This window comes from Anneissia japonica, unplaced genomic scaffold (assembly GCF_011630105.1).
Source record: "Anneissia japonica isolate Jap-2015-1 unplaced genomic scaffold, ASM1163010v1 scaffold287863_len737641_cov155, whole genome shotgun sequence".
NCBI lineage: Eukaryota > Metazoa > Echinodermata > Crinoidea > Comatulida > Comatulidae > Anneissia > Anneissia japonica.
In genome coordinates, this window is record NW_022742482.1 from 460,892 (window position 1) to 483,756 (window position 22,865).

At 32.6% G+C, this 22,865-nt stretch overlaps 1 protein-coding gene across 1 annotated transcript in view; it reads left to right on the forward strand.

Annotated features, from left to right (window-relative positions):
* The first annotated feature begins 10,713 nt into the window (after positions 1–10,713).
* LOC117119184 (fibrocystin-L-like) overlaps positions 10,714–22,865 on the forward strand; it is a 77,062-nt gene continuing 64,910 nt past the window's right edge. The window contains exons 1-7 of the mRNA XM_033264004.1: positions 10,714–10,995; positions 17,430–17,513; positions 17,833–17,974; positions 18,834–18,927; positions 19,437–19,494; positions 21,148–21,253; positions 22,452–22,505. Coding sequence (XP_033119895.1) covers positions 10,944–10,995; positions 17,430–17,513; positions 17,833–17,974; positions 18,834–18,927; positions 19,437–19,494; positions 21,148–21,253; positions 22,452–22,505 — 590 coding nt within the window. The 5' untranslated portion in view covers positions 10,714–10,943. The remainder of the gene's footprint in view (positions 10,996–17,429; positions 17,514–17,832; positions 17,975–18,833; positions 18,928–19,436; positions 19,495–21,147; positions 21,254–22,451; positions 22,506–22,865) is intronic.

Sequence of the window (22,865 nt, forward strand, 5' to 3'; positions counted from 1 at the left end):
TTTAAAAACAAGACGATTTATTTAAACACCTAAAAACTCTTCCTGAACAACATGCTTTTACCGATGCTGCTAATATTGCACTATAAGCGCTGTCTTTCTAATTTAAAACTAACCGACTGGGCGAAAACGTAAAATAATTCCGTTTCGAAGTTACAAATTATTAGATGAATATCCATTGTTGGATGATTCCAACGAAAGCCTTAATGACCCAGTTGCTTAAGACGTCTGCATAGACAAGAGAAGGTCCCCGGTTTGAATCCTGGTTAAGACAAATTTTCGCACTCGCAGATTTCTCTTCTTTATCATTAACAATGTATATACAGTAGAACCCATATTAAGGGGACACCTTTAAGACCGAAAAAGGTGTCCCCTTAATAGGGGTATTCCGCTGAATAGGGGTTGACCCCAGGGTTGACCTCAGTTTAAAAAGATACCCATTTCCCTCATTTCACGCCCAAAAAAAAATAAGATCTACAGTTATAATACAAATTCAGAAATTGCTTAGGCCCTCCTCCTATATGGGTTTCCAACAGACAAATTCGGATGTTTTTTTCTACCAAGTGCGACCTACTGAACCTTGCGTTTTGTTGCCCTTCAAAAACGCAGCATTACATAGGCCTACTGATGGCATGTATCTATTATAATAACAATTCTGCTCGTTCCTTAGAGGTATGACAATACTGGTTTCGGGTTGTTCTCGGTTAATAAACTTTAACAGGAACTCATTTTTTATATGTATATATATATATATATATGAATGTTGACCTTTCAAAACGTCATGTGTATTGTCCGTGTTTTGATACATACTGAGTGTCTGTCATTATGTTTTAGCTGAGTTGTTACCTTTAAGAAACGATGTTCTGGGCACTCTTGATGAGACGTAGGCATATATCCTTGAAGGTTGCATTTACTATCAATCTCTGCTGACTCAATCCTAGTTATTTTTTCCTTTAGCTGTTGAAAACCAATTGTGTTTCATAAAATACGTTCAGTGTTAACACAAAGTGAGAATCATGATGTTGTTGAAAACGTTTGCACTTTTATTGGTATTTGTAATTCTTTTTTCAGGTAAGATTTACCTTTTTCTAAGTGCATATATAGAGAATTCGTTAAAAGATTCAAGATGATCGTCCGGAGTAGTGCTACGAGGGTAGAGCTAAATACAAAACGCAGGCAGAACTTGATTATTTCATAATATAATTTTCCACACAAAATTCTTTCTTATGGTTGGCAGAACCAACCACACTCCTCGGACGGATATGTCAGAATAAACATATCCGCGTGCCAACCATCAGAAACAGTTTGTAATGGAAAATAAATAATATGAAGTCATCAAATTTTACCTACATTTTATATAATATATATATTTATATATATATATATATATATATATATATATATAGTTGTCAAGATCAGCGACGCTTGTTAAGGTGCAGACACAGAATTTCCACTTAAGAATACGTAATACAATTAGCATATACACCTGCTAAACCTCCATTATCTTCCTATTCACTCACCTATTCACTCACTATAAATCTCACTATGGGCCTGTTTCTACTGGAAAGAAATAATCGATTAAAAATCGCTTTTATTCTCGCAGTAGAAACTGGACTAGTTTGAAAAAAAGCGATTTTAAAAAATCGATTAAAAACACGCAATGGATAGCGTGTTTGAACGGCAAATAACCGATTTTTGGCTGTGCGGCTGCAACACAAAAAAAGCGATTATCAGGTGAAATGTGACCGCCAGTTCAATCACTGCAAAGACTAGATCGTATTAGGCGCGAACTTTAAAAAAAATTGTCCTCTTGTTCATGTCCTAGGCCTACAAGCTAAAAACCTCAACAAACATGAGGAGTGACGAATTCGTTTTGTAATTATTTTGTGTGGGGAGGTGGGGATATTGGGCCTAGGTCTCTCCGCTCTTTTGGACCTACCGTTGTCCTCGTTTGGTCGTCGTTCATAATTGTGCCGATGAGCACAGCCGAAAACATTTTCCTTCTCGCACCACTCCTCGTCATCATGACAGGAATGAGAAAGATACTATCCTATACAGTTAGGAAAACAACGTGTTGTATAAACAAAATGGTGACGTAATTTCCGTCACGAAAACCGATTTTCGAAAAACCAAACACACCATTGATGCAGAAAAGCAAGGCTGCGGATCAAGGATTAGCTCTGTCTCTTATACACATCTAGATGTGTATAAGAGACAGTATATATATATATACATATTGGTAAAAGTTCATTTATTTGTATGAAGACAGGTGTATCTGGTGAGATTCGAACCTGCAACATTTTGATATTTGTTATCAAATTGAGCATCATGTACATTACCACAAAGGGCTATTGAAGTTGATGCGCCCAAATAATCGCAAGATATTTTCTGTTATACAACTGATTTGGCCCCTCAAACGTATTGGAGAGCTTTAGGTCGCAGCTGCAATCTACAAGCCTTATAAAGCATTTCTTCATTGTATTGTTGGCCTCATTGCAAATCGTATCGTAGTTTTAAACTATCTTCTGCATGGCGGCATTACAATGCAATGAACCTTGTAAATTACTATATTGTAATACCCATGCCTAGATGTTTTTATGGATACCAGTCCAAGGTCAGATTATATACAAATAATGGAACTAAAATATAAATTCAGTTAGCATAATAACAGTTCCCAAGGAAACACGTAAACAAATCATAAACAACACATCAATCGTTTCCTAGTTTGCGGTGAAATGCAGGACGATGACGTCTTTTTTTATAACTCCAGTGAGATTATAAATTTAAAGTAATCTTATCAGACACAAATCATCCTCTTAATTATATATTGAAATTATTAGAACAGGTCGCATAAAATATCCACGATGGAAAACAGAAAATAATTTCTTCCATCTGTCATGAGATATTTTACTTCCATTGTTTTACTAATGTTTTAATAATTTATCTTCCCTTAATGTTTTATTATTTTATCATGCCATTAGACAATCTAATTAAATTTGGAAGAGGTTATTGCGACTTCAGCTGAATGCTGCTTTTAATTTTTATTTATTTTTTTACCTCTCCTTAATGTTTTAATATTTTAACATGCTTGCAACTACAATTTAACATTTTATAAATTGTTGTTTTTAGTGCGGTTAGTGTATCTAGGTGTTTTATATTCTAATATTTTAGACAATGTAAAAATGTTATGAATGAACAATCAACCAAAGTTTTGGACCATATATTACTACCTGTGTTTGACCAATATTTAAAATTTAAACGCTAGCTTGTAATAACAATTATTGTATACCGTATATAAAAATAACTTCTCAAGATATTATAGCCTAACCATAGCAATAGAGAAAATATAATCAAGTTAATGTATAATTGATCCGAAATCAAAGTGTTAGTTATCCGCCGTCTAGCATCGTGCAGGACTTCCTGCATTTCGAAGTGATTTTGTATGAAACATGCATTTTGCAGAAACTCATGCTCGATCATAAATGTGTCTATGCATGATAACGAATTATCATAAATTCAGGGAATATGTATATAAAATTAGAGGAAATTGGTTTTATAAAAAAAAATATGAAAACGATCATGCAGTAACTTTGAGCCATTCGTTATCTCGTTTGCGAATCAATTCACCGAGAAAATTCCTCTTCCAGTTTAAGCCTGGTTTCCTGTCGACGTAAAGTTCAGAATTTCTTACGATTCATACGATTTTTGCGACTGTTACGAGAAGTTGGACAAAAACAGCCGCGTCTTGATCGTGCTGGGCCGCAGACAAAATAAACCGGTTACGATTCTTACGATATTTATTTAGGCCCTATATTATAATGTTTTATATATTATTTTTATATTGTAGGCCTATAAGTTTTTTTGTATAATAAATGTAATTATTATTATTATTATTATTATTATTATTATTATTATTATTTCTCTCAGTCACTAGGGTGGGATAACTTCCAAGGAAAACGAGCTCAACCTGGCAGGAGTGATCGGCGGTTTTAAGACACAAGAACCCCGCTTACAATATCTCTAACATAAACAAAACTTGAAAATAATAAATTATAAAATTTAACTTATTGCAGCAACTTTAGCAAGGTTATTTAGTTGGAAACCACGTTATAAATAGGTATATGTTGTTCTACAAAATTACCGTATTTAACACTTGCAAGCAGTAAGACCTGTGCTATTGTAATGCCAGGGGCGCATACAAAACAAAAATACTTCCTCAAAATCGGCTGTTAAGGTACAAATAATGGAACTAAAATATAAATCCAATTAGCATAATAACAGTTTCCAAGGAAATACATAAACAATTATAAACAACTAAACACATCAATTGTTTCTTAGAAACGCAGCGTAACGAAGTCTTTTTTATAACCTAGCGATACTAAGGAAAACAAATAATTTTAAAAAAAAACACATTTTGACAAGGATTAGCTTTTCCCTTAATAGATACATTATAAACAGATTTACGTCCCTAGTTTCTGATTGACTTGTATGCGCATTTTAGTAAGTAACGGTAGTTCATCTTTATAGTTATTTCTGGACTTGCATAGGCATACAGCTATAAATAGAAATGCAAGCAGCGATCGAATTTTTTTTAACATAGCATAGTTTGGTAAAATCTCATGAATTATTAATTCATAATCATCCTTATACAACATATTTTGCATGCGTTATTTGAAAGACTGTGTCAGGCTCTTGTCGCGAGGGACCTGTGTTTGATTTTGGTAGAACAACACACGACGCACCATTCACTTTTACGGCCCTGAGATTCAGTCTTTGTATGGGCCTTGTATTTGAATCAATGCAAGAATAAAACAAGTGATTGATAATAGATGCTGGAGTTTAATACATTTACTGTCAGTCTGAAAATACAAAATAAGCTACTAGTGTAAGTCTGCGTAAGCCTGAATGAGTAGCAACCGTTGTATGGGCCTTATGTGCTTCTTCCATTCTAGTACAGACTACTACCTGTCGGTGTGCTTTCGTTTAGGATAATATAAGGACAGGGGTTGTAAGGTGGACCAGCACACCGGGGTTACCCCCTAATCGTCTCGAAAAATGTACTGGGTTCTTTATAGTGCTCATAAGCTAATTATCTACAGTGGGCCTACGGTTTATGTGCTTATCCGGTAAGACTTCTCCACCACAGAGCATAGGCGAGCGTGTATTTGAATCAATGCAAAATTAAAACAGGTGATTAATTTGATAAATTGAAGTGATACATTTACCGTCAGCCTGCAAATACAATACTAAATAGGCGTCGCCACTGTACAAAATAATATAAACAGGTTGCATAAAATAAATACATCACTTTCTTTTATGCTTACTTAGAATTTCAAATAAAACAGACTGATGTTGATATAGTACCGGTAACAGTCTGAATGAAGGTTCTAATCTTGTGTATAATACTTACATATAAAGTACTCATTAAAGACATGGTGCTCGCTGGATCCTTTGTTGAATGCCCATCTAATTTTCACTATAATATATAAACTAAAAGAGCCGCACTGGGGCGGATATAGGATTTGGTGGTAGGGGTGCGTGAGAGTCCATACCACCTCAGCCCAACCATGGTTGGGGTGAGTTTTGAGAATATGAACCGGAAGTTGCACTCTCATACCTCAGCTTAAAAAATCTTACCTTTAATTCATATCAACAATACAACAAATATGTTTCCTAACTCTTCCCCCCTCCCCCTAAATTCGCTGCAGTTATATCAATTATTGTATCTGCTCAGTTCGCCCAAGATCAAATTTTATTTTTTTTTAAATCAAACAGTAGGTCCCCCCCCCCCGAAGAAGCACAGAGCAGCTAAACAATGAGGCTGATATAGGCTTGAAAATAACGCATGCCGAAAATATGTTCTATAAAAATGATTATGAATAATTAGTGAGAATTTTACTAAAATATCGTTAAAGATATTCGCGTGCCTCGGCCAAAGAAGTTGATATAATGGGGCCGAAAATGGCCTAAATATAAAATTAACAAATGATGCAATGTTGCTGTCGAAGTCACCCCTTTACGAGGTTTTTCACTGACGACTGATAATGGAGTATAGATAAAATATAAATAATGTCAATGGATATAAATAATATTTTCACTAAACCTATAAATGTATGCCTACGGTATATCTTCACATTTCTTAAAATAAAAATATTATCATATCAAAAATATATATCACTTATTGATTTGTATACAGTTTAAAGTTTTTGCATCGTCACTGTCATCAAATTCGAATAGTTCACATGTTGCTCAGTTACAGACAAAATTTTAAAGTAGGCTATACTTCGAATGTTGAAAGAGGGCGATATTCTGAATGACAGGATTATTTTGAGTCAATAAACTAGGATGTGTTTAAGTTCTCTGTCGACAAGACATATGGTGTACGGTAGTAACAGATTATATACACTTCTATGTAGTTCGGAAGTTGTTTGCAAATGAACTCAGTGACATATTATAGATAAAAAATCGTCATGAGGAAGTGGATGGTGATTGTGAAATTACCATAAGTTTGGAATGGAAGTAAAAACGAGAATCGCAAATGTTACAACAATAAAGTATATGTTGGGCCCCACTTGCGGCTTCAAATCTGTTTATTTACCCACTTTCCTTAAAAGTTGTTCGTTTTGATTGGTTCCGGCCAATATACGTAAGTATTATTAGAAACAGAATTATTATTACTATTATTATTACAGTATTATCACTAATAATTATTAGTTTATAGTAGTACAGTTGTATTAGATTTAGTAAGTGTTAGGACTAATATTAGTAATAATATAAATTAGTATTATAATCATTATTAATATTATTATTATTATCAATATCATTATTATTGTTACTGTTACTTTTAATACTACTGGCTTTTCTCAGCAGTAGCTGGAAAAGCCATTGTTTTTGTTCTGATTTTTTTTTTTTTTCAATACTTTTTCCCTATCTTTTTGCACTGGGTTTTCTGGCCGGCACTTTAATCACTTCCAATTAATGCTTGGAACTTTTCAATGCTTTGCCGAAGCATAGACCGTATATCAAGGATGTGCCTCCTAATATTTGGTGTCAATCTATGACGGGGTGTGTATATGAGGACCAATTAAAGTGATATAAGTAACAGTCTACACCAGATATTTCAAAAACGGGTCAATTAACATGAATGAAACATTCGAAAAGTTTGACCAAGTTACAAGAACAAAAAAATCATTATGCGTTGGGGACGATCTAGTTTAGGGTGTGAATTTGTATGTAATTAAATTTCTGAAGTCCAAAACCTAAATATCTCTTTAACAAATCAATGGGTATAACTAAAACTTTCTGTAATAGTTTGTCAATGTCTAGTAAAGAAATTATTAAATTTTTGTGACAAACCTGAGTAGGGTGTGGATATGAGTACCATTCAAAGAAAAACGTAAGAGACCAGATATTTCAAAAACGGATCAACTATTCTGAATGAAACATTCGGGAAAAGTTAACTGTTAACTAAGTTACAAGGAAGAAACTGTTATGTGTTTGGGACGGTCCAGTTGAGGGTGTAAATGTGAGGGTCATTTAAATATCTGAGGTCCGGGACCTAAATATATTTAAAATAAATTCAATGGGTCTAAATGTAACTTTCTATAATAGTTTTTCAATGTCTAGTAATTAAGAAATGATTACATTCTTGTGACGATCCAGACTAGGGTGTGGATATGAGAACCAAAGGAAAACGTCCCAGTTCAGATATTTCATAAAACGGGTCAACTGATCCGAATGAAACCATCCAGAACGTTTAACTGAGTTACAAGGAGGACATTTTTATGTGTTGGGGACAATCTAGGTTAGAGTGTAAATGTAATGGTCATTTAAATTGCTTACGTCCCAGGTATAAATGGATGAAAATAAAACTTTGCAAAATTGTTTTAGCTTTTCATAGTCAAATGAAGAAATGATCAAATTTTCGTGACGATGTTAATGTTATTATAGCCAGCAATGGCCCTTGGGCCTGTGAGTCTCGATGTACCTCACTATTACGATTGCAGCACTAGTTCGAATCTCACTAACGTCGTGGTTATTGTGAAATTTGTTTTTACTGTTATTTTTTTTTTTTTTAACTTAATAATTTTTTTAGTACTGTAAGTATTTTGGTTTTCCATATTTTTTGTTTTGTTTTTGTTTTTTTACTCAATGATACTTTTAACGACTTTACTTTTTGTTGCAATTTCAACTTCAATTCTCATTATATCAATGAGGAAAATTAATATGTTCTGTTGTACAAACAGACATATTAAGTCTAGTTATTATTATTAATATTATTATTATTATTACTATCATTATTATTATTATTATTATTATTATTATTATTATTATTATTATTAATATTATTACTGAAATACACACGGACATTACTTTCAAAGTATACATCGGGAATAATTTATTCAGTATCTCAGGTGAGATTGAATCTATCGTAATAAATCAACTATAACACCTGAGTAAATGAAACCTCAATAAGTCACAAGTAAACTTTCTTTGATCTAGCCGTCAATTTGTGTGCGTTTTGAACTCGGAGTGTTTGGTTTGAAAACGTTATCAGTTATTGTATTCCGAAGGGTCATTTTCATTGGTCAAGTATGCCCAGGCAAGCCACTTCATCGACTACGTTCCTGTGATGTACATAATTGCTACTCGCAGAATCACATCCATTTATGGACGGAGAGCTGAATTTTTGTCATCTGTACCACAAATGTATCAATCCTTTTTACAAGAAACGTCTTGATTATATCTATCAACCAATTTACCTATCACTTGTCTATTGCAGCATATTGATATGGAATCAATTACTAATTTGACTAATGAGTGTTTTATATTATATTGCAATAAAGTGACAAACAAAAAATATATAAATATTGCTATATAAAATAGTAAACATTGGAAAAAAGTAATAACGTTTAACGTTTCGGTCTCTTATTATTTTGGTACCAGATTGGTGCATGACCTACCTCTTTTAATTTCCAATATATGATGGCGTTATGAATCATCAATCATCATCTTTTTAATAATGGGGACAAACAAAGCATTATAATAACTTTCGCGAACGTTTTGGTTAGGTATATTTAAAAAAATTATGTTTAAACAACGTTTAAAAGTCATTTAGTTGTGGGATTACGTTATAATTAGGTATTTATTCTACAAAAAGAACTTTTATACACCAAACTGTAACGTTCTTATAACCTTATTATAAGGTAAAATTGTTAGAAAGATAAATACTCAATAGACGTTTTCTGGAAAACAATATTAAAAATAAGATTTTTTAAGATCCGGTTAGGCCTACTTTGAAATTTCTCCTCTGATTTTGTAAAATAAACAAAATGAAAAAGACATGTATTTGCATGTATGTATAATGGGCATACTAAAATATACGCTGACTAAAATATACTTGTACGTATAAATAGGTTTGAAATTTACTTACGTATTTAAAACTGCATGGTTATTGAGAACTTTGCTATTAATGTAATTCTATGGATCATTTTAACTTCCTCCGTAACTAAGTGGGCCCTACCATTTTAGATCAGTTCAAGGTTAACCAATTTAAAATATTGACGAAACAAAATTAATTTGAAAATTATTTCTTATACATATATTATTACACACACTGCAGCACTTATAAAATAGTGCTATCTCAAAATCAGAGAGGATTTTTTGCAGTTTTAATAACAATATGTGGTGATGAAATGCTTTTAACAGAGGAAAACAAAAAAAATGAATGAGAAGAAAATAAAACAATGCAGATAAGGAAACAAACACCACCGAGCCGTTTCCCAGCAAGGCCTAAAATTGCAGGTCTAAATTACTATATAGCAGGGAACAGTGAATATATTTTAAAAAGTTTCAGGCTGTTTAATATTGGTGTAGAATCTGCTTTCTATTTGGCACTTAATTTATATCTAGTTAAAAAAAATACTAAAGTTTTACTGGGGCTGGACATGGCTAGACCATTCTCATGTATCTTGGCAACCATATCAAACCCATATATTTTATTTCAAACTGGACCAATGTTTACCTGGCGGTTATACTTTTAGCTTAAAAAATCAGCAAGCAATGTGTCCCCGGACCCAGTGGCGGCGCTAGGATTCCCCCGACGGCAGGACAACAGCCCTGGCAGGCGAGCAAGTATTGCACTTTGGCGTGAAGCGCCATAGGCCCAAGCGGAGGAAGGGTTTCCCTAATAAAAAAAAAAAATAGTAATAATAATAAACCGCTAGACACTCATACAGGATATCTTGAGCTAAGGATGGTGTTTTTTGTATCTCATCGGCGTTCAAACTGTTAAGGACTATAAATAGGCCTATTCCATTCAGGCAAACATTTGTTATAAAAGTTATAAGATATTATTTTTTATTCCCCAACACATTTCTCCTAACTTCCCCGGCGGAGGGTGGGGAGCATCTCCGACGTGGCTGTAACCCCTCCTATCCACCCCCTCCCCCTCCATAGCGCCGCCACTGCGAGCCGGACCGATGGAATAATTTTCTTACCCTGGATATTTTCATCAACATAACAAAACACGTTAATCTTCTGCCTATCCACCTATCAATAGTTCGGCTAATTCTATTGGCCGAAATAGAAATCATTTTCAATCTATAGGATTGCCTATCACCTCTTGACAGGCTGGTCAGGTGCAGGGTCTATTGAACTATCGATCACCCGGACTGGCATTTAAGTTTCAGGCTTACAATTTGTTGAAACGGAAAATTCACCTCAAAATAATTCTTGATTTAGCTATATAGATGCTTGTAAAAGAAAACGGTTAATTTTTTTTAGACCACAATTGAACCTGATTGTATTTCACGCTGCAGGAACTATATTAGGCCTGTCGAGATTTCTGATAAAACAATTCTGAATTTGTAAATTCTGTGGTTTCTTATAACCGCTCTTACTAGCAAACATCGACGGATATAACGATCTAATGATAGATAGAAGCGATGTTACAGAAAGGCGTAAATGTATTACTGTTGGTCTGTATATTCGCATTAGGTAAGTTTTATAATACTTATGTTTCATTTTCGAATTCAAATAAATTTAATAATGTGACATAATATGTATAATAACTTGCCTGTAACTTTTGGGCCGGCAGAAAGCAAAATTGCTTATATTGTTGCCCAACTCCAAACAATACTGTAACTGCTGTTGGTGGCGAACTGGTGCATGAGCCTTCGAAAAAGGTAGAATTCAAAAAAAAAAGTTTTACCGGATGGTTTCTCATGCCTCATTAAAACGCTATTTAAATACATTATTTAGGGAACTAGCCTTAATAACTGATTTGGGCAAATTATTCCATGAGTCTACCACCGGACATGAAAACGAATACTTCATAGAATCCAATCAAAAACGACTTTTGTTAAGTTTGAATGGGTGACCCCCTGGTCTGCTGAGCATATATTAATTTGAAAACAACAGAACTATCTAATTTGGTAATTTGGTGAGACCTTGAACAATTTTATAAATTTGAACGACATAATATACTAAAAGTATGCCCGCATGAAAATAATACAGGAGTAGTGTATTTGTTGATAGCTTGTATTGCGCAGTGTAATTCAGACCAATTTTAGAAAAATGTCTACGTCAATTTTATTTATATTAAGTAAATACATTCGATTTTTATTCTATTACCGTATCTACAAATCTTATTACCTTTTGCAGTACACTGCTACTACACATTTTTAAGAATTCACATGAAATGTTTGTGGTTTTTTTGCACTAAAGCTTGTTGATTTGCTAAACATTTATTAGTTCTCCAACAGTAAAAAACTATAATGATAATAATAATAATAATAATAATAATAATAATAATAATAATAATAAGCAATTGAAATGGTTGTAAACCATCTCAAAACGTTCAATAATTTTATTTTTTATAATAATTATGATTTTATAATATGATTGTAATATTAAATGTATTGATGAATCCAATTATTTGTTTCTGGAAACAAGTAATTGTTACAAATAATTTACATTTTATTTAAGTAGGCCTGCATATTGGCATAAATGCTGTACAGAATATTCTTGATATAAGCTGTTTCAATAGGCCTACATATATCAGCATGTTTTGTTATAAAATTGAAGATAGAACATATATGCCATATTGTATTATTTAAGTCGCGATACGTCTAATTGGCTTTCTTTTAAGAAAAAGCTTAAAACCTATTTATTACAGAAATGTTAATGTAATGTAAATGTAATGTAGTGGGATTTGGTATAGCGCATTATACCGAAGTCTCAATGCGCTGGAAAAACAAAAAGCAACTCCTATTGTAACCAAACTACAGATGCAGAGAAACAGACTGAGCAGAAGAACCAAACATCACTGCATCGTTCGCCTGCAATTTAAGACCTGTCTCTTATACACATCTTCTATTGAACTATCGATCACTTAGGTAAGTTTTATAATACTTATGTTTCATTTTCGAATTCAAATAAATTTAATAATGTGACATAATATGTATAATAACTTGCCTGTAACTTTTGGGCCGGCAGAAAGCAAAATGCTTATATTGCCCAACTCCAAACAATACTGTAACTGCTGTTGGTGGCGAACTGGTGCATGAGTCTTCGAAAAAGGTAGAATTCAAAAAAAAAGTTTTACCGGATGGTTTCTCATGCCTCATTAAAACGCTATTTAAATACATTATTTAGGGTACTAGCCTTAATAACTGAATTGGGCAAATTATTCCATGAGTCTACCACCGGACATGAAAACGAATACTTCATAGAATCCACTCAAAAACGACTTTTGTTAAGTTTGAATGGGTGACCCCCTGGTCTGCTGAGCATATATTAATTTGAAAACAACAGAACTATCTAATTTGGTGAGACCTTGAACAATTTTATAAATTGAACGACATAATATACTAAAAGTATGCTCACATGAAAATAATACAGGAGTAGTGTATTTGTTGATGGCTTGTATTGCGTAGTGTAATTTAGGCCAATTTAAAAAAAATGTCTGCGTCAATTTTATTTATATTAAGTAAATACATTCAATTTTTATTCTATTACCGTATCTACAAATCTTATTACTTTTTGCATTACACTGCTATTACACATTTTTAAGAATTCACATGAAATGTTTGTGGTTTTTTGCACTAAAGCTTGTTGATTTGCTAAACATTTATTCGTTCTCCAACAGTAAAAAACTATAATGATAATAATAATAATAATAATAATAATAATAATAATAATAATAATAATAACAAGCAATTGAAATGGATGTAAACCATCTCAAAACGTTCAATAATTTAATTTTTTATAATAATTATGATTTTACAATATGATTGTAATATTAAATGTATTGATGAATCCAATTATTTGTTTCTGGAAACAAGTAATTGTTACAAATAATTTACATTTTATTTAAGTAGGCTACATATTGGCATAAATGCTGTACAGAATATTCTTGATATAAGCTGTTTCAATAGGCCTACATATATCAGCATGTTTTGTTATAAAATTTGAAGATACAACATATATGCCATATTATGTATTATTTAAGTGGCGATAGGTCTAATTGGCTTTCTTTTAAGAAAAAGCTTAAAACCTATTTATTACAGGAATGTTAATTTACCTTATTTCATCGCTTAGCACCTTTGATAAGAGTTGGCGCTATATAAATATTGTTGTTATTATTATTATTATTATTATTATTATTATTATTATTATTATTATGCGCTTATCTCCAGTTATTATTATTATTATTATTATTATTATTATTATTATTTATTGTTGTTATTATTATTATTTATTATTATTGTACTATTGTGGTTTAGGCAGTACATTTGGGATAATACAAACAAGCTTAAAACTTATTTATTACAGGAATGTTAATTTACCTTATTTCATCGCTTAGCACCTTTGATAAGAGTTGGCGCTATATAAATATTTTTGTTATTATTATTATCATTATTATTATTATTATTATTATTATTATTCGCTTATCTCCAGTTATTATTATTATTATTATTATTATTATTATTATTATTATTATTATTATTTATTGTTGTTATTATTATTATTTATTATTATTGTACTATTGTGGTTTAGGCAGTACATTTGGGATAATACAAACATTATATAATGTTTTATAATTCATTTAAGAATAATAACACAATAGTTTATGTGGCATGATGTATAACAGTATTAGAGTGGATATTATTGGTATGCTTAGTCTTTTCGTGGGATCCTCGTACACACTCTGCTCCTCTCATCAATGAACTCCATTGGTTGCGAGTTAATTAATTATTATCAAAATTATTCTCACTGTTATACAAATGTATCAATTTTTTTCGGCAAACTATTTATGTTGTTTTTCTTGACCAACGTATCCCTGCATATACCACGTTGCAACGAGAGAATTTGAGGTTTTTCATTCCTTAGTTATGTTTCTAGGCTTTGGAATAATCTTCAAATTGACCTTAGGGATATTTCAGATCATAATATTTTCAAACGTGCCCACAAGACTTACTTACTTACTTTTTCTGCATTTTCCGTTTTGTGTCCAGTAGTAATCTGTATTATTTGGTCTTTGTCATCATCATCATCATCATCATCACCATCATCATCATCATCATCATCATCATCAGTTACTGTTCTTGTTGTTATTGCAGGAATGGGATTTACAGCCCCCGATCCATTGCTTTTTGTTTTGCCTCATTGTAATTGAGTCTAATTTCTTTTTAATTGCTTTGTTATTTCTGACATCCAAGTCACCTTTGTCCTCCTTTTTTCTTCTTTTTTTTCAAATGTCGTTCCGCCTTAAACATCGCGAGTTTAAGTAGTCTATTTAGATGTCCGAACCATAACAGACGGCGGATTTCAATAATTTGGACCATTTTACCGCTTTCGTTCCAGTCCTTTATGCCACAATCTAAACAACCTTTCATTTTTGGTGGGATTACATTCTAAATTTCTTTTAGCTAGTTCTTCTGGAATTATTCTTTTCAGTACGACTGCAACTTCATGGTTCCTCTGTATAAGGTAGTTGATAACATCTGCGTATTTGAATGTTATGCTATCTGTGGTAGACTCTGTCTTATATTTCGTAGTATTTGATCTTTTTTGAAGGTTCGAGTAATTATCATGGTCGTGAAGATGATGTGTCTGTAAAGCTTTCTCTGGTGTGATTTCTTGATTTGATAGTACCTTCGCTAGATATAATGTGAATAAAATGGGACTTAAGCAGTCTCCCTGTGGACATCCCATTTTAGTTATAAATTCTGTTCCCTTTGTCCACATTTGACGATCATAATTTTAATAATGTGCAGTTCATCGTCGTTAAGTATCTCTTGCAGGTCTTTCAGAAAGGTCTTTGTTCTTTGTGAGACTGTACTATTGTGATCCATGGGGTTCCTAAATGATGACCAATTTTATGCCTGCCACTGTTTTCCTAAATAATTGAGGCTTGGCTTGAGAATCATAACCGCAAGGGAAAGGCGCAATATAAATGCCCATTACCAGTACCAGTATGTTACAGTACTAAGAATCAGAATTAACGATCAGTCAACCAATTTATTGGATACACTTTTGGTACAGACTCGTACAAAATAAATGATGCATCCATAAGTAAAGATGTATACAAGAAAATACATAGTAAAAAAAATTAACCAAATGGCAATATACAAAGTGATACTCTATAGAGGTATAACAATAGTCGGTGAAGAATAACACATCTTTAAACTCGATTACACGTTAAAATAGATTATATTTCTTAGGGGGTTATACGCCAAGTTGGTTGAATCAGTCAAAGCTTCAAACACTTAGTTGGTAAGTTTTTAGGTTATTTCTATAATACTAATAGAACCGTTTAAATGCTGTCAATTTATCAGTATATAAACAACAATCAAGAATTAAAGCAAATTTCAACTACAAAGGGTACACAACACGTTTTGATAAGAAACGCTAAATGATAGCTTAGAAGATTCTGGGCCATGATAATGATCAATCAAATTATACATGAAAATGTATTGCCTGTTGCCAATGACCGAAGGAAAGATTCATCTATAAATAGAACCGTTTAAATGTTGTTTAAATTATCATTATATAAACAAGAATCAAGAATTAATGCACATTTCAACTACAAAGGGTACATTCCGTTTTTATACATAAAAAATAAACGGTAAATCATAGTTTACAAGATTGTAGGCTATGATAATGATAAATCAAATTATACATGTATTATTGTATGAAAATGTATTGCCTGTTAATAATGACAGAAGGAAGGATATACAATCTGAAATTTACGTTTTTCTAAATTCAAATTCTATGTTTATGTTCAATTCTATTTTCAACTTCTATTTGAATCGTTCCTTTTCATAGTTGTCATTAAAATGTTATTTATTTCTGTGGCCTAAATATAAAATAATTTCTTTTAAAATTCATATTTTCTGTAAAATCACAACTGTTATGTTTTTTTTAGAGGTCCTAACCATTATAATTGTTATATTTGGAGATTTTTTTTACTTATGAATATTTTGATAGTGGTATTCACATCTATTAAAGGAATGATTTGTGATATTCGTTAATTTATTATATAAAATATCACTTTATTGCAAACAACAATAAGGAAAACGCATAATACAATCCTAGATCATGGCCCAGATGAGGCACACGCAATGAGAAAAAATCAGTAAATAAAAAATTAATTAAAAAAATTATAACAATCCTATTTAGTCAGTTATAAGATATGGAGGATTAATCCAGGATGGTTCGTTTTTCGCGTAATATATACTAAAGGAAGAAATTATGGCAAGTTTAGAAATATTGTTACGGATTTTTTTTTTTATTAATCGGGTTATTGCACATTTTCAAAATTGTTTTTATATTGCGGGGAGAAATATATCCACGAGAACCCACCTCAAAGCAAATCAACTGGACATCATTGCCGGAGTCACTAATGTCCCTAGTCAGAGGTGCATACTTGTTACATTTTCGAGAATGGGCCGTCTCAATGCCCAGTTCGAAAGGAACCGTCAACTCGAAAATGACGAATTTTTTCAATTCCTTCCAGAACAGACAGAGATCTGGGATCAGAGTTGTCGTTGCACGCTCCAAGGGGATGGTTGAACGGGTGTTATGATTAGTGACTCCGGCCTCGAGGTCAGATTTGAATTTTGGAGGGTTGCTAGTTTTGTCAAAGCCTTTCGTTAAAATATTAACAATATAATTTAAAATATTATTATGTCTCCACGTGAGACGGCCCTGGTCCAGGGACTGTTTACAGTTGTTAAGGACGTGGTGTAAAGTTTCGCGTTTTCTACATGCCTTACACAAATCGGAGGTGAGTTTGCCTCAACGTTTTAAGTTAGTGCGTGTGTTAAGCGTGTCGCCAAGAGAATTCTGCTTGGTTTTAAACAGTTTGTGAGTAATTTATCCAGATTACCAGATTGGTAACTTTTATTTTATTTATTTATTTTTAGAAGGGATTGCATCAACAATTTACAAAATTCGACCGAACCGTGGCAGTTTTAGAGGAGCAACTCGAATAACTATATCTGGAAATGGTAAGTTATAATAGTCATTCTTAAATTTATTTGTATAATAATCAATAAAATGTGTATAATATGTCAATATCACCTTTTATAAATGTAGAAAATCTTATTACAAATAAAATATCAAATACGATAGTATTTGTGGGCTAGATACTTCGACGATATCGTTAATTTCTATAGTCTCGTGGTTTTTGAATATAATATCTTCGATAATGTGTTAATATCATTTGTATTGAAACAGTTTACTTTTTCTTTGAACGGGTCATAAATTTGGTGTATTGATTGATTGACAAGCTTACTTAAGGATTGTTTATTGATTTTTTTTCTCAAGATTTTAGTCCAAATCAATTCAATTTTGGTGACGGAAATGAAAATAATGGAAACCGAGTTTATTTTCGATCAGCAACTGCCACTGTAGAATGTGACGTCATTACATACTGGACTACAGAAAGCACTATCTATTGTGACACACGGTAAACAATATTTTCTTTTACATTTAACAGTTTACGTTCGGTAATTACAACGTAAATTGATCAAAAATGTTGATGTTCTAGGATTACCCTGAATCAGTATAATAAGTCTATAATTATAATACGGTCCATTGGCTTAGGCCAAACAAATTATTAAAGAGCCTTCTGCTTGTCTATCGCAGTTTAATTGGTAAGGCACCAATCTATTAATCCGACTGAATACCACTTACATCCCAGGTAGGGACTCTCTTCGAACCAATGATTCTTTGCGACTAGTCAAGAGGCGTAACAAGAGATCTTGGGGCACACGCGCATTTGTGTCGGCAGTATCCGATTTATGGAACCATTTAGGCCTACCTGAACGTATTAAGGTGTCATTTGTCTCTAAATTGCTTTAAAAACCATTTAAACATCACCTTTTCACCTCTTTTTAATCATTATGGTGTTTCGTGTCGTCTCCGGACTAATTTCTTGATGGCCAATTTTGGGCTCTACTTTCTTTTTTTTTTAATCGATACCAGGTCACTGTGTTTACAGTGCACGGAAGTGGAGCCAAGGACTTATTCTAAGTTGGAAGGTACCCGAGCCCAGCGTACTGACTAACGTGTGTCCCTGCGCGCACATGGGTGTGACAGTGACGCTGTTTCTATATCAGATGGTGAAGTCCCATCCTGGTCACCTTCGGTTTTTCTGTGCCAATTGTCACTATTGTTATCGGCATTCGCGTTTCTTTTGAAGGTTTTTATTTACTTCGTTTGTTTATTTATCTTGGTCTAATGCTCAGACATGCCAATACGCCATGAGCGTTTTTGAAGGATACCGGATAAATGTCTGTTTATTAATATAATATTCTTAACTTTAGAGCGGCGAGTCCAGGACAGTACTCAATTTACCTCACAGTCGATGGTCAGGAAGTTGGTAGTTACTGTAGTAAATATAAAAATTGTAATTTTATGGTAAGTTTATAAATCATTTTAAAATGTTCATTGCTTGTTCTTTTTCTGAGCTCTATTATTATTATTAATCGTGGCTGCAATAAAATCGCTACACTGACGATATAGCAATCGCTACACTATGTAGCTGTCTCTGTCGCAAATGGCAGGATACTAGCATAAGAATCGTCGTTGACAATTTTGCAAAAATAAAATTTCTTCTCATCGATTGTCACGCGATGATGCTGAATTTTGACCAAAAAACCCTAATCAGATATTGCATTAATTTGCACGCCAAAAGCATAAAGGAATTTAATGATAATGTTTAAGAGAGAACTAAAGTACATGGCCTTGTTGTTCAAACGATGAATTGTTTCTTATGTCAAAAATTGTGCTTTAAGGCACCTATTAGTAATTGGCAATTAAAATAACGTTATTTGTATAGGCGAATTAACATATCACTGATTCAATATTTAATTTTTAGTTCATGAATATTAATTTATGCCCATCGATATTTTCCTCCAAATATCTAGTACGAGAGCAAAAGGACACCAAAAATTAGAAGTATTTCGCCAAGAGCGGGAACGCCAGGTAAAATAATTATAGAATCTTTATCTTTATTATAATATTCTTATTATTATTATTATTATTATTATTATTATTATTATTATTATTATTAATATTATTATATTATTATTATTTTTGTTATTATTATTATTAGTATTATTATTATTAATAATATTATTATTATTATTATTATTAATGTTATTGCTACTGTTATTATTGTTGTTATTATTATTATCATTATTATTATTATTATTATTATTATTACTATTATTATTATTAGTAGTAGTAAGTAGTTTTATTGTTATAATTATTATCATTGACTTGCAAATATAATTGAAACTGCCAAACAACGACTGAATTTTGCCTACTACAACTCACTCGAAGACGTCTGAAAAAGAAAACAGAAGAGCTACAGAATGTCCATGAAGAAAACAAGCATGCAAATGCATGGGATGTTCTGAGAGAGATAGTCCCACAAATTCTAGCTGCCAGACGCATAAATGAAGAAATCAAAGTTGCTGACATGGAGGCTGCCATCATTTTATATATTTCTTAAAGGCTTTTTGACTCTGTCAATAGAAATGCCATGATACACATTCTATCTCTATATAGTATCCCAGACAAGATGATTAAAGCCATCTCCACTATGTACGAACATATCCAAAACCTGCTTAATTCTCAATCCAGATAGACCTACAAAATCATTAATTTACCACCAGTTGTGCGATCCTCCAAGGTGATACACTTGCACCCTTTCTTTTTATTATTGTGGTCGACTAAATATTCTCAAGCAGTTTCTCGACGACAACTCAAAAGGGCTTACCACCACTTCCAGCAGGTACCCTAGCTTACACATCACCGACTTAGACTACGCTGATGACATGGCTCTCATTGTAGATCTCATTCAGAATACACAACTTCTAATACTCCTTGCATCAAAAGGTTCGAATTTCACTCAACGTCAAGAAGACTGATTTTATGCCCTTCGACCAAAAAGACCCCAACCAGTCCATCTCCTCTCTAAACAGATTAAATATCAAAGAATTCCAAGACTTTAAAGAGTCTTATTTCATTATTATTTTTAGTAATGGTTGCTGTATGGACAATGTTGTTTTACATGTGCAAAATTCTAGTTGCTCACCACCGTCTATTAACACTGACACCATATCTGTGCATAATACTACCCAACTTCATTCACAGTTTTTTGACCGTTCCAAAACACATTTGATATAAAATTTTGCCTTTCATATACAAACAAAATCCTTCATAATCACACCATTCTACATTTTCTAATCTTATTATAATTATGTTTGCGGATTTGCCCTCGCTCTCTTTATCCATCCATACCGTACTAGTCAGCTGAAGACATATTGTGAAAGAAATGATTAAAACCAAAGATAATAAATAGCAGAAGATAAAGCAGCTTTCCAATATAGTGGAACATTCGTTCGAAATGCATTGTGAGTACACAGAGAGCAATTTTACCCCGTCCGCGCGGCGGCGCTATAATCAATACAGTAGTAAAGATGCTGTTTCGGTTGTTTCCTGTAGTTTCTCCACTCAGTCAAATTGTCAATTACACCGCTCGCGGGAGGGCGGATGTTCCATTAATTTTAACGCAAATACGCTATTTAAGTTCTTTGCTAAAACTCACATATTATTCTTTTTATCTTTTAGATACATTGCTAAAATTCTATGGGTTCATCGTCTCAGACATTGTTACACCGAGTCAAACTCAGTTCGATGATTATAAAGATTCGAGCACTGCAGTAGAAATTCAAAGGTAGGCCATTGAAATCGAAATTGAATCATGACCTATTTTTAAAAATTACTATGGTTTAATGATGAATCGGATGATGGTGATGATAAAGTTTATGTTAATGATGATAGTGATGATGATGATTATGGTGATGGTGCTGGTGATGATGATGATAATGATTATGATGATGATGATAATAGTGATGATGGTGATAACGATAATGATGATTTATGTAGGAGCAGTTTAGGTCAGAGGTTGGAGATTCTGCTTCCCAACCTTGAGGTCTCAGAGCCGTTGATTACAGCCGCAACCTTATGGAATTTTCCCCGGGGACCTGAGTATGTGTTTCATGTGTGCTTGATCCAATGACCGGGGTAATATTGTTAAGCGCATAGAGGTCTCTACAATATGCGCTCTACGTTTGACCATTATTATTATGATGTTAATAATGATGATTATGAAGATGTTAGTAAAGATGACGATGTTAATAAAAATAACTAGAAAAGTGATGATAATAACAATTATGATGGTGATGATGATGATGATGACGATTATGATGATGACCTGACATAAATAAAATAATTGTCAATTCACACATCATTTGGCCTTTCACTGAATGGTGATAATTTAATGTTTGTATAAATAATCGAAAGAAAATCGAACTTAGGACCACTAGATATGCTAGATAAAAACAACCACTGAATTGCGCTAGTGGCTATCATATAATTCCTATGGAAGGAGATCGATTTCCACCCAATTTGTTTTTTAAACAAAATAATATTAAATGCTCATTGATTAAATTAAATTTTAAGTTTACAAGAGGAAATTCACATTAAAATATTCAAGAATTGGTATATCAATAGAAAGTATATTTAATTCGAGGAGCAGTTCGACAGTGCAGGAGCAAGTCTGAGATGGGTCAAAGAGATATGGATCTGTACTGATATTTTTTTAATAATAAGTAGAGCTCCGATGGCGCGACGCACGTGCAACGGATCGCTTCTAATGACGATCAGACTACCACCGAAAATCTGCAAAATGTGTCACGTCGTCTAGCGTTCACTGGGAGCGGAGTTAAATTCGTCGTTCAACGTTCTTTGACGCAGTGCGTGCCCGGCTTAATGCTATTGACTTTATACGTTTGTCTTGTTTTTTTTTTGTTTTTTTTTTTTTGTACAATCAGTGTTGATGCCATGAGTGTTAATAAATAATATTTTTTCAGAGTTTACATGGGGTCCAGTATTTGTGACCCTATTGACCAAGAAACAGGCACTGTGTAAGTATTTTTGTGCTTTTAATTTACTGTTTCATCTGTAACCATGAATCTATCAGGAGTAAATTATAGATAATAAACAGGATAATAATCATAGTAAAAATTATGTAAATAATACATAGGTCTATAACTAATAATCATAATGCATGTAATAAATTAATACTTGATAATAATAATAATAATAATAATTATATTAATAATAATAATAATAATAATAATATAACAATCGATTTAAGAATGAAAGTGTCATATATTTGTGTATAAATAATGATTTGGCGCATATATCGCACGTGTCCAAACTGTCAGAGATATTCTGATATGATGTAGAGATTAACTTAAAATCGCCTTATATGTATATATGCT